Here is a 13,498-nt window from a genome sequence, read left to right as displayed (position 1 = left end):
TAGAAATTGTTTATTGAGCTTTGAAAGCTACGGGATACTTTTACATTGATAGGAATGCTTGTTTTAGAAACCGTATTGTTTTGATTTTATGAATCCAAATGCAAACAATTTGTACTTACCAGGACAGAAAGGCATGAAACTATTTAGAAGCAAGTATTGAATATTAAAATAAATTGGCTTTTAGCTATTGAATGCCTGGTTATGACAATTTGGAATCGTCTTTATGCAGGTAACAATTGATGTGAGAATAAATGTTATTACATTAAATTAATTGAAGCCTTCTTTGTAACAATATAATCAAATCAATAGCGGGCAATTACACAACAAAACATTGGCAAATACAAATATTGTCTATCGAATTTGATCTGAAAATCAAATATTATGTGACAGTATAGATAGTAACTAATCTGGGAATAACTAGCTTTATTAATAAAAGTCATAGGTGTGTGCTAGTAACAGATACAGGTTTATGAATAAATGCGTGTTTGGGAATTGTAACAAATGGAGACATTTATCATTTTATTAATTAGCTAAGTAACAGTGATAAAAGTTCAGTGAAATAAAAACAGATAATTACAAATTTTGCGTAAAATTGTACTACTTATGTGTAAGGAAATAGCTAAATGGTTACAGTTGATTACAGCATTTGTAGTGCGGTCAATTGCTTTTGAACGGATTTTAAATACAAAATAAAATATTTTAAAAGTTGACATTGAAAGTGAAAGTGATGTGATTAACCCCTTTTCATGAAGACAAACACAAGGCTGAACATTAAATATTTAAAAAACAACCTTATAACCATTTAATTCTGATAATATGGCTGAACGAATTGACGGAGAGGAAGAAGATACTACTGAAGATATTGGTCTAGAGTTTGAAAGATTTAAGGAGCGGCTGTCAAAAAGGTATTCAAATGGCACTGTGTCGGCTTCAAATGTTCAAGAGAAATCGGGCAACGGACGACGACGGTCATCGGTTATGATCGACTATTTCCGGCAGAATTACATTGGGATCGAGGCAAGCAAAGTTTAAGTTCTAACTTATAAAAAATGATCGTAAATATTTGTTGGTTACAAACATCTACGCATTCACCATTTGTGCATTGTATTGATAACGTTAGAGTCTTTATACCGATTGTCGTACCTTATTCTTACTAAATGCCTAGTACAAGCCTTCTACTATTGACCCCCCCCCTCCCCCCTTCCAATATGTGTACAGTACATAACCTGTGTTTATTGATCTTATGTAGTTGCCTTGTGCCCTCTTATCAGATCTCCGAACTGAGTATCCTTCTGTGCAGTTTTGGGGGTGTTATTACAGAAATGGACCCTAAATGGCCCTGAGCTGATAAACAAATACACAGGAAATTGGCCCCTACTGTGAAAGCAGGGGATTATCATGCCAAATATTCATTAAACAAGGCCTTAAATTACTATATATATTATTGTGTTAAAGCTTCATATCCCTCTCTGTATGGTAATATTCGCATTTTTCCATCACCATGCTATATGCTTTTAATGGTGCCGCTCTTTCAGTTCATTCCATGTAATGATCAATGTTTTGCATCTTTAACAAAGATTGTCCGCATCTTTTAGTGTAGATATTTCAAAATGTGCTCTGAACTTTTATGAGCTTCTAAGAGCATTCTTACAAACAGCAGCTCAATAACGTCAATTTTAAACACATTTGAAAGTGCTTGTTATAGGGAGGAGCAGTAGTTATCTTTTAATTTTCTAAAAGTTTTTTGGGAAAGCTGAGCCGTTTGACATTTTATGGGTTTCTAATTCTTTGTTAAAGAGGACTATGACCGGTACTCCATGGGTGCTTTTGACAGATAAATTTACTTATTCGGCACTCCTCTGCCATTTTCCATCGATATCAAACTCATCAGTGGAAGTAGTTCATAAAATTTAAAATAATAATATTTACTTATTGTGTTTTTGTATATCTGAGTTTCAATTTATTGTCAGTGAAGTGAATTATTGCATAAACTAATTGATGCGCAAGAATAGGGTCATAAAGTTTTGCTGCTAAATTGTACGTACTACGCGATCTACATGCAGCGCATTTAAATGTAAACATTTCTGACATCGTATACCGTCCATATCCGAGGTTGTTTTCGATGGAAAATGGACGAGATCTTTCGAATTAAATTCACTTTGGTCAGGACAATAAATAAGTCCTCCTACGAAGGTTAAACAACAAACGACCCGCAAACACGTAACTTTTCTCAGAAAGATAAGAGAAAACACTTGAACACACAGTGCGAATGTCTCGAACAAATTATACCAAGTATTGATTGTAGAGGAACAGAGATAATCCACTTGTGTTTGTTTAAGATTGTACATTTGATAAAACGCCATTCTTAATTAAATAAGGAAGCAATGAACGAGTTATACTTGGTATGGCTTTAAGGGTGTTAAAAGGAAATAACACCGTGATTTCTGTTTTTTTTAACTGTTAAGTGTTATATGCAAGACTGGATACATTACATTGTGTGTTATAACGCAGTATGATCTGAATAAATGTGAAGATTTCTAGAATATAAAGGATTGCCAATTACATCGGACAAACATAAAGACAAAACATGTCTCGGGAAGCCTTAAAAGAAGCGCTAAAGGTAAATATATTGTTCTCGTAAATGAACAAACAACGTTGACAAGTTTTTAACGAGGGCTGACACCGATTTTTGGCATTTGTTTGAGGAACACAGATCTCTGTGTGCTTGTACAATATTAATAATATCTATCATGTGTGTCTGTACTGGATAGAAAAATCTGCTTTGCCCGGTTATGAGGCTTGCCGAGCTACCGGCTACGCAGCTTGCCAGAGGGTAGGTTGTTTCTATCCGGAACGTACACATATGATGGATACTTTTTCTAGCATAACCTTTTATTACTTTTCTTTGTGAAAAATACATAGAAAAGCGCATTTTTGTACATTTCACCAGAAAGCGCGTGCGATGATGTTAATGACGTCATGACGCGGCATATTCACGGCATACGTCATGAAGTGTCTTCAATATCACGTATTTTGTTTTGTTATGAACATATACTATTGCAAAGGTAGTGTTATAGAACTCATCTATTGAAATCTCATGATACTGGTTTCATAAAGTATATAATAACAGAAAGTAAAAAGTAGTACGTCACAGCGCGTGACTCATCTGGCAGATTGGGTTCCAGATGGAATTTTTCAGCACGGCTAAAGTCTCCGGAAATGCCTATCCTGTGTACTAGAAAAGGTTATCCAAATGCTTATTATAATGACTTGTCAATTTTAATAAGAAAAAATAATTTCAAAATGGAACTGACGCAGTTTTGTGTGCTGGTAATTGATAGAGCAACCTATTATTTTCACAGCTATTGACACTACCATTTTGATAAATATATCAATGTGTGCTTAAAACTCAAGTTGAGACATAAATCCACGAAACAAATACAAATTCATACAGGCAATGTATTGATAAAAAAGAAAAAAAGAAACGCTTAAAAGATCTGAAAAATATTCTGTTTAAACTGATAAAATATAAAACAAAATATTTTTGTGTCATGAAATGGATATAAATATTTATCATCGATGTTTATAATTATGCTCATAAATGGATACTTTATGATTAGTGCATTTTGAATACCTCAGATACCATAAAGTGGGTTAAGATCCTGGTATATCTCCTTAGATAAAATCCCCTCATTCCGCTTCATAAAACTGACCATGGTTATAGTCTATATATCGTCACCCTAGTGATATCAGTAAATTACTGCACGTAGAAGCAGTTCTCGAATTATTGTACTAAGGTGACGAAATTAAAATATTGATCTGTTTTTGAAAGGAGTCGTAATTATGATTTGCCCGTGATGTATTGGACCTGAAATGAATAAACTGTATTCATCCAAATATGTTGCCTCTTAACAGGGTTTATTTTGAATATTTAACTGCTTGGCTTGTCCCTGTATTTTTTTTGCAGAAGCTATTACTACCATCTAGAAAAATAACATACCTTTTATACTTAACATACACTTTTCAAATTATATAGTGGTGATTTATTTATTTCAGGTGGGTGAAATAACAGATCAACATCTAAAAGGTACGTAGAACAAAGTTTACTCACTAAATATGATAAACATAAAAATACATATTTGAACTAGCCCAACATGGCTCGTGATCAAATGCATGAAATATGTTATGGCTTATTTACACAGATTTGGGGAACAAATATATCATTTCAATATGCTCCTATATATGATATAATGTTATAAAAACCATTATATTTGGTATAATGATATGAACGTAATTAAATTGGGACTGACGATTTGTACGATATACGAGTATAGGCATTTTTACGTATAAAAACTATTTTGTAATAATATTAGTTTTGGACAAGATTGCTATGCATTTATAATGTGAAATGATTTTTTTTCCAATAAACACATTTTTTATTAACTATTTATTAACTATTTATCAAAATCTGATCACCAGTTTGTGCTATTTTAAGATCCATTTTTTTCTTACTGTTATTAAGATACGTTTATAAAAAGAATCGTTAGATACTGAATTATATAGTTTGCTTGTTATTTCTTTTTTATATTATTAATTATATTATGTCATTTTTTATATTTTATATGATATTAAGTAATTAAATTATTTATTGTTATGCTTCATTGTCAAAATGATTCTTTCATTATTGATTATTTATTTATTCATCCATTATATTATTTCTTTATTCATTTATATGTTTACTTATTTATTGTTCTTGTGTTATTCAAATGTTTACAGTACGTGATTAAAATTGCCAGATTGGTTTACTTCTTACTTGTTTGTTTTATTAAGTATGCATTAATAATTTCGCTTGAAATACAATTTTAACATTAAGATTTTTTCGACTTCAATTATACCACAACATATCATAAAGATATAACGTTTGTAAATATCAAAATATTCGTTAAACTCCCTGTAAAATGAAAATGTCGAATAATCTCTCTTGATACAAATTTGAAACCTGCTAGAAATGAAAGATTCGAAAAGTATAACCTCTGCTGCATTCGTTTAATGAGGGCCTACATGCTTGGTAACTCTAAGGCAATTTGATCGACATGCGCGCCATAGAAAGGTTGTAAAATCGAAAACTTTTGGTAAGATATTGTTTCGATGTACATTATGTGAAATGTGTTGCATGCAAAATCAAATTAACTATGTTTGAACTGAAGACAACTATTCAAAATACATGTACATACAATTATTGCAGAGATATATTGATTCAAAAAGCGATCGTACGCTATTATCGTTGATAGGATTGTGCCAGATACATTTCTTTAATTGTGGTTATCCCTTCCAGATATTCGGGACACCTTCAACCTACTGGACACAGACCATGATGGGAAGCTGACCAAGTCCGAACTCGCAAAGCTGCTCAGATACACCGGAAGTCTCAAATCGGAAGCGGAAATGGAGGAACTCTTAGCGCCAATTGATACAGACCGTAAGTTAAAACTAGCTTTGTTTTGTAAGAATGCACAATGTTTTCGCTATATTTGCAGGAAAAAAAAGACTGATATAAGGTTTGTATGAGCAAAATTGTTGGTTTTCCGTATGGTCCCAAATAATCCTGTAAACATGTAAAATCCGCCGCCGCCTTCTGCCTCCGCAATTTTCAATCTAAAAGCAATTACCTGATAGAAAAATATAGCAGAATTTAATACACATGTCATGGTTTATCTTAAAATATTTCAAATGCAGAAAGGGCAAAAAACACTGAATTTCAATGAAATTGCTATTATTTGCTTTTCGTGTTCCGAACGCGCCTGATATGCATATTTACCTCTTAATTCTTATATAAAAAATATAAAATGCCCCAATCATCGATATACCGGTGCTGCTTTATCTTTGTGTGTGACAACATCGATACCACGTTTGTTACGCGATAATATATCTGTTCCGCCTTCCGGAGTCTTTGTTTAACGTTGGATCAAAAATCAATTCATTCTCCAATGTGGCAAATGACGTGAAGGGTGAAATATATTGGAAACTTTCTTAGAAATCATCTATTATCCTTGTCAGAAAATAGAAATGAGAATACTTATAACACAGCGACCTGAACGGCTCCCTTCTAGATATGTTTTCATCCGTGGATAATAAATCATTATCAACAGACTTATAAAGCTCCTATTAGCTTAATCTGTTAAGATGCTATCAAATGTGTTCATACCATCTTTTATGTTTGCTTTTTGAATACTTTAAATATTTCTCGAAAATAGCACATTCAGAATAAATTAATGAAGAGAGGTAACAGAAAACCTCCTTTTGTTTTCTTGTTGTGATGCACCTCTACCAAATGAACTTAATAATTAACATTGTATCCAAGCGGATGTGACAGTTTACCAACAGTAAAGTACAGTCATTTTCACTGGTGATAATGGATGTGCCCTCGTTTTTTGGAATCGAATATATTGGTCGCTTGTTTAGTCTTTACGAGATGGAATTCTCAGAACAAACGTAATTCAAATTTTTGATCAATTCCGTTTGTCCAGCACTATCTAGAGCAACCTTTTGAACAAGTTATTATATGGATTTTATGTTCACCATAAAAAATGCTGATGGATAAAACCCGACTTTCGATCGTAACCTAGTGTTATGATCCTATATTTTACCTTTTCAACTTTATGCAATGCAGACATCTTTACTTTTTATATTGCAGACAATGGCTCTATAGATTACGATGAGTTTAAAAAATACATCATTGAAAAGGGCATATTGAAAACGTTGGCTGACGAGGTTTGCTATGAGATGCAGGACGCCTTCAATGTGTTTGATAGAGACAAAGACGGTTACATCGATAAGGAGGAGTTGAAAAGGGTGCTCACACAAGTTGGTAAGTATTGCTTGCTTTCAGTTGAAATATATGATGTATTTGCAAGTGGACAACACACTACATGAGATTAAATAAAGAGTGGAGAACGCCAACAGTTGCCTGTATTTTTAATAGTCAAGCAAGGGACTCACCTCAACATTTATTACAACAATAATTATGGGCTTGCCATTATATAAAACTTTTTTATCCTGTAATTAATTTACTAAGTTTAATTTGATTATTCTTTACGGTTGATGAGTTATACTACCATGGTGAGCGTTTTTACATGACGATGTTAACGAGAGTGACGACGATAACTACATAACGGCTTTGAACATACTAGTACCTTGAGAATATTTCGTTGCAAAACGGACGAGCTTAATACATCTTAGTACGGTGATTTATGATAATCATAACTTTGCTGGCGGATTTCTTTATTTGATGCAGTGTAAAAGGTCAACATCTGTGAACAACATTTACAAAAGCTCTAAACAGCTTACAAGCCAAACAAAATACTATATAAAAAGAAGGCCATTAATAGAAACACATATGTGGATGTGTGTTTCTAACGTCGTACCTTCTTTCTCTCAGCATTTATGAGTATATCTAGTGTAATTATGTTGAAATGGTATCATTAACCGTCTTTTTTCAGGGGACAGAATGCCAGAAGAATTAGCGGACGAGTTCATAAAAGAGGCCGACATAAATGGCGATGGCAAGATAGATTATGCTGGTAAGGAGTCCGTGTGTATGCATCAATATAAAGCAACACTTAAAACGCTTTTGTTTTGTATTTGTTTCAGTTGACTTCCATTAAAACAGTCTCCCGATGATACAACAAGTCATAACAAGTTTGTAAATTCGAAAAGAGCTAGGAATAACATTCTGAAATTCCCAATTATCACTGTATACGATATCGAACAATCGAATTTAAATAAACAACGCATTTAAATCGACAAAATATGCACTCACATGCATTAATATCAGCGCAGTTTGATTGTTATCATATAAAATGGTAAATGCTTTCGCTATGATACTCTCGAAGACATGTGATTACATATTATAGTCTACCATGCCTACACACGGTGGATAGTGTTGGCTTGGGCTGAATGTATTTAATTTCTTTCATTTCACATATGGTACACAACTTTTGTCTATCACCATCATATTATCAAATCAAAAAAACATGTAGGTACAACCCTTTGTTATGTTAAAATTATGCATAAATTGCATTGACAAAAGTAACTTTTGACAGCTTGTTCATGACATGTCGATTTAATAATTTTAATTAAAACTAAATAAAATTGTTTTGGTTTAAATTTGTGGTGCAACATATACCTGTCTGCTTATATCTTTAATTGTATCATGGATTTCACATAAGTGTATATAAACAAATTAATTAGGCTGTTATGATGTCATGCACATGCATTATGCTCTGTCAGTATAAATGAATGTGCCATTTAAATACCGCAGACAAACTTTCGTCACGAACAAATCAGCCTCTTTTGATTGGATAATGTACTTTGCATATTGCCCAATCAGTTATGATTGTACTAATACAATGGAGACTGCATGCCCAACAGCGTCACAAACTCCCAGTGTAAAGGCACAAAAATAAAGCCTAAGAGATACTAAACGAGAGAGACACAATGCACAAACAACACAGATAGACCTCAATGGACTTTGACGTATTATATAAAAGGGTTAAGGAACTTTAGAGAAAAGCCAAGTAGCTAAACGCTTTTATCTCGTTTGGTGCAAGAATACCTAAAGGTGTCTTACACATAAACAAACAAACACACAATAACAAACCATATATACCACAAAGTGCAAAATAACAATCGGGGGTACATTTTTGGAACGTTAGAAACCCAATGCAATTGACTGCGGGGAGGTTAACTCAAAAAATGATCTAAACATTAATTAAACTGTAATGATAACAATGTTTTTTGTGTCTTCCAGAATTCTGCAAACATATGGGCTACTAGACGCAATGCAAAAGAAATGCAACATTAACATCATAGCAGCGGAGAATACCGTGCATAGGCCATGCGTTGAAACAAACATGTACTTCTAAGTTTGCACGTGCATAAAATGTACACGTGTATATTAAGAAGTATTAACACCGCGTATGTAAAGTAGATATTTGTTAAGATACACGACATCATCTGTAATGACACCAGGAAAATGCTTTTTACAATACAAAATAGTGAAATACATAAGCGACAGGTTTGTACACTTCCTAGTCAAGTGCGCTTATTATGTTAAAGAACAACGAAAATAGCAAAGCTAAATTAACAAGAGGTTTAGAAAGACCAAGAAACGTCATATCATTTATTCAGGAAAGTACATGACAATCAACATATGACGACCCCGGCTGTAGACGTAGCTGCTGCCAATGAACACTTGGATTGATAAAGCCACACAGTTATCAATGATGAACTAACCATCACCTTTTTAAACGTTTTCGGAATTGAGAGTGTTAAATAAGGCCAAACCATTTATTTTGTTTATTTGCTTTTGTTTTGAGGATTTTGCAATGGAGCAAAGCAGGAAAATAAAAGTAAAAAACAACATTAAATTTTCCATTTCGTAAACTATAATTAAGGATGATAATCTGGAATAGGTAGAACACAATGCTAAATATTATTTTAAGCAAATGTCCCGAGAAGTATTCATTTTATATAAATATTCTTCAGCGAGTTGTTAGATATATTCTTGCGCGAGCTGTCAAAGACATATTTAGGCATGTTTTTTCGTTGTTCGATGCAAATGGCTATGAGTTTTTTTTGTCATTATTCATCATTATTCAAATTTATTTTGTAAAAGATAGGAGAGGTCGCCTATAGAAATGAAAATATTGTTTTAACATATTCTAAAACAAAGACGCGTATGAACGCCGACGAATGAAACATTTATTTTCTGTTACCTTTTTAAATTTATATCATGAGTTCATAGAGGAGAGCAAAAAATGGTATGATTTTACATACAAAATTTTATAATAAAGGTTTATACGTACGAACACACTACATTAAACTGATGCATATAATTTGCATATTTGTGTAAAATTGAATCAAATGAAGGGGTACATTGATTTCAATTGACTCCTTTAAAAAAACTCGATTTAAAACAGAAGCGTGGATAACTGGATTGTATTTGAAGCCTGTACAATTAATGTATTTTGAAACATATTTTTGATTATAGATGCCATGGTATTTAATGACTTTTTTATGCCAACAAATAAAAGTTTACACCTAATATGTATAAGAGTATGCTACTGTTTTTGTTGCTGTTGTTGTTGTCAAATTTTATTGATTTTTATAACTAGCTATACATAGTCTAATTGGTGTTTCAGGTTGTTTTGTATCAAGAGGTTATTTGTTTCTGTCATAAAATGAACATGTGTTCATCTGTTACTACATTACATTTCGTGATAATAAAAACGTTGTTGCAACATGTCTTTTCAGTAATCATACTTCTAAAAGTATTACTACACTCTTTGATGAATCAGTCTGATTGTCATAAAGGTAAATTTGAATTAGTACTGCTCATTGTTTACTTGAGCCACATCCTACTCGTTTTATAGTTTCGTGCCTTTGAGCACATTTTACATGATTGGCTAAATGTAGGATTGTGGAGCGAGCTACTACTGTAGGTTGACCTGAGATATACAACTAAAAAGTACAATGTACATGCACACACGAGTCAGCTGTGATGTACATTTGCTTAATAATATTAGCCTGATGATGTTCAGGTTCAAAAATGTGTCAAATATAAATTTGGTTAACTAGTTCTAACTATGTTTAGTGAAATATTGATATTTGTTTAAGCAAAATCAACATTTTCTTTCTCATTCTATAATATTCTCATAAGCCATCAAATGACAGCGTCCCTTTTAACATGACGTCTATGAACATAGTGCGACACATCCATTCTTTGCTATGTTTGACCATACAATATCTTTTAGGTCAATTCAAACAAATGCAATGATTCTTTTTAATACATTGCTTTTTATGTCAGAACCAAACCATATCCCTTCGTTAAAATAATGGTATAACAGTACCACAATACAGATTAACGCTTACTTGTATTTACACATGTTTAACTTGTAACAGAGTAAGAACTCATCCACTTTATCATATTGACGCTACGACCTTTCTTACAATGAATGACATATGGTTTCCTTGTAGCACAAAACATAATTATCATAATACTCATTAAGAAAGGTTTACTTATAACGGCGATGGTGATGATACAGCTGACGATGTTGGTTTTGAGCTTGAGATTTATGGAAAAACTGTCAAAGGGATATTTAAATGGCATTGTGTCTACTTCAAGTGTGCAACATATCATCGAAAACGAACGAGAATTTCCGGAAGAATTAAGCTGGGATCGAGGCAAGCAAATTCGAATGTCTAACTAACTAATGGAAAACTTCAATACTTTTCGAGTTATTTACTCAACATTTGTTTATCAGTGTATTGTTTACCGTATCTATACAGTACTTATTCACTGTATTTATTTTGTACCGACGGGTGAAAAAGTGGAAACTATTAGTTAATGATACTTTGATTATTTCAATCTGGCAGGAGTGAAGTGATGACTTTTTATCACTCTGGCTTCAGGAGAACTACAGTGAAATATTAGGTGAACATCGGGATACCGGTTAAAACTCATCTTTAAATGATTTTGTGTGCGGAATTATTTTTATGTGTGTTTCACTTCTAACCACACTTTGATAAAAAATGCTTATATCTACCTAAGCTACTTATGAAAGTTTTTTTTTTCCTTTTTTATTTGTGTCACATTTATTTAATTCAATTCTATTAATTGGTTTAAAAAAGTTTGCTTTCTACAAGCAGTGGTGAGAAATTTCTTCGTCGCATAACTTTCATTGTTGTCGAATTTTCCCATGATATCACCGGCGTTCTCGTGCGTTTCAATAAATGTCTCTTGTACAATAAATGTCTCTTTAATAAAAACAAAACAAACAAACAACTTTAATTATTCACACTTATTAAATAACCTCCAATTATGACAGTTTGTTATTTTGACACGCACGGTAGTTTAGCGACATGCCGCAAGTCATGAATATTTTCGCACCTAGCTCGATCTATAGTCCGACATAACAAACAATGTATGAGATTCGACCACAGGGGCTGAAATAGGAGGTCGACATAGCGAAAAAATCGAGATAGAAAATCGACACAAGCTGATTTTTTTATATAGAAATTCGGGACCGGAGAAAAAAAGTCGACACAACCGGAAAGTCAAGATAACCATAAGTGAACATAGCGAGTTTGGAATGTACGAATAATAAAATGAATAAAACTTAACAATGTCGTTGAAATTCCAATGTTTTGCAGATGATAGCTTGCTCTACAAAGTTACCCGAATTGTTCAAACAACCGTCAACGCCAAGACAACTTTATAGCCCTGGACATGTGGGAAAAAATGTTCATTTGATTATTGAGTTTTAACACAACTTGGAGTTTTTCTATCCACATTTGTCCGCAAAACAAGGACATCATCCGGACTTCATCACAAGACCACTTTTGTTGTTGAACAAAGCAAGCACTCGGTAGTAACCGTCTCAATGGACCTCAAAAAATAAAACGCTTTTGATTGTATCATTTCCTATGTGAAAATAGAAATGGAATTCAGCAGAATGAAGCGGAAGGACTTAATGTTACGGGCTGCATTTGATATCATGCTTGTTAGGGCGGAAATGGACTATGCAGGAACCATCTGAGATACCAATACAAAATGAGTGCGCTGGAACAGATCCAAGAGACGAGCCGCTCGCATTGCTCGCATGAATTGCTCTGCAGAACCAGCTGCGACTCTTACAAGGATGATGAAGACGAAAAAATATATTGATAAAGAACATGAAATTGTTTAATACTTCAGTGTCCAGGGAACTGGACATATTGAGCCATGCAACCAGAAGTGATGTCTCTTGCAACGTGAAATTATGATCCGCCAGTGTGATGCAATTGTATGATTTGAAAAAATACATAAGTGAATTGGATAATGGAATTAAAATAAAGATAAAAATAATGGTTATATCATCCATTAAAATTTCATTATAGTCTGAATATTATTTGTTTAATGAAGATATAAACTATAATTAGACTTGAAGGCTTTTTTAATATAATTTTAATGAAGATTATTAACACGATGATGCCAGTTATAAAGAAGTTTATGATTGTGATGCTGGTTATTTTTAGGATTATGAAAGCGGTATTGTTGTCATTAAATTTTATCTAACATTACTGAATTGTTGTTGTAATAAAATTTCAGCCCCAAATTTTATATGAAAAACTACAGAAACAAGCTCAGTAGCCCAAATTTTGAACATAAACCCCGTATAATGGGGGCGAATCAACGCCAAAGACACAGAACACAAAAACAAACAATCACAAACCAGAAACTTGGAACAACAGCACGAAACTCCACAAACAACACAGTAAATATATAGTTTATGAACACGGGGTGTTTTATCAATGATTGTTAGGTACCGCCTGGGACTGGTCAGTAAAATGCAAATTTACTGGGGGTTTAAACCAGTTTGTGTGTACACACTCGCTTTTATCCAAACAATCTCGAATAAAGTTAGAACACAAAAGGTAAATCTTATCAGAGTATCAA

General features: G+C 33.1%; 1 protein-coding gene across 1 annotated transcript; it reads left to right on the top strand.

The window, feature by feature from the left end:
* Window positions 1–5,445: 5,445 nt before the first annotated feature.
* On the top strand, window positions 5,446–8,835 carry LOC128206954 (calmodulin-like). Its single transcript, XM_052909704.1, has 4 exons — window positions 5,446–5,479; window positions 6,695–6,868; window positions 7,500–7,580; window positions 8,810–8,835. The coding sequence occupies exons 1-4, from the start codon at window positions 5,446–5,448 to the stop codon at window positions 8,833–8,835; spliced, it is 315 nt and encodes a 104-aa protein (XP_052765664.1).
* The last annotated feature ends 4,663 nt before the right edge of the window (window positions 8,836–13,498 follow it).

The sequence above is a fragment of the Mya arenaria genome, chromosome 10, assembly GCF_026914265.1.
Source record: "Mya arenaria isolate MELC-2E11 chromosome 10, ASM2691426v1".
Taxonomy (NCBI): domain Eukaryota; kingdom Metazoa; phylum Mollusca; class Bivalvia; order Myida; family Myidae; genus Mya; species Mya arenaria.
Note: the sequence above shows the minus strand (reverse complement) of the source record. Positions and strands in the feature narration are given on the sequence as shown.

Bases quoted from the DNA above. Each gene is read 5' to 3' on its own strand.
- LOC128206954 (XM_052909704.1), top strand. From the start codon at position 5,446: ATGGAGGAACTCTTAGCGCCAATTGATACAGACC. The intron at 5,480-6,694 runs GTAAGTTAAAAC...TTTATATTGCAG, and splicing joins AGCGCCAATTGATACAGACC to ACAATGGCTCTATAGATTAC. The intron at 6,869-7,499 runs GTAAGTATTGCT...GTCTTTTTTCAG, and splicing joins AAGGGTGCTCACACAAGTTG to GGGACAGAATGCCAGAAGAA.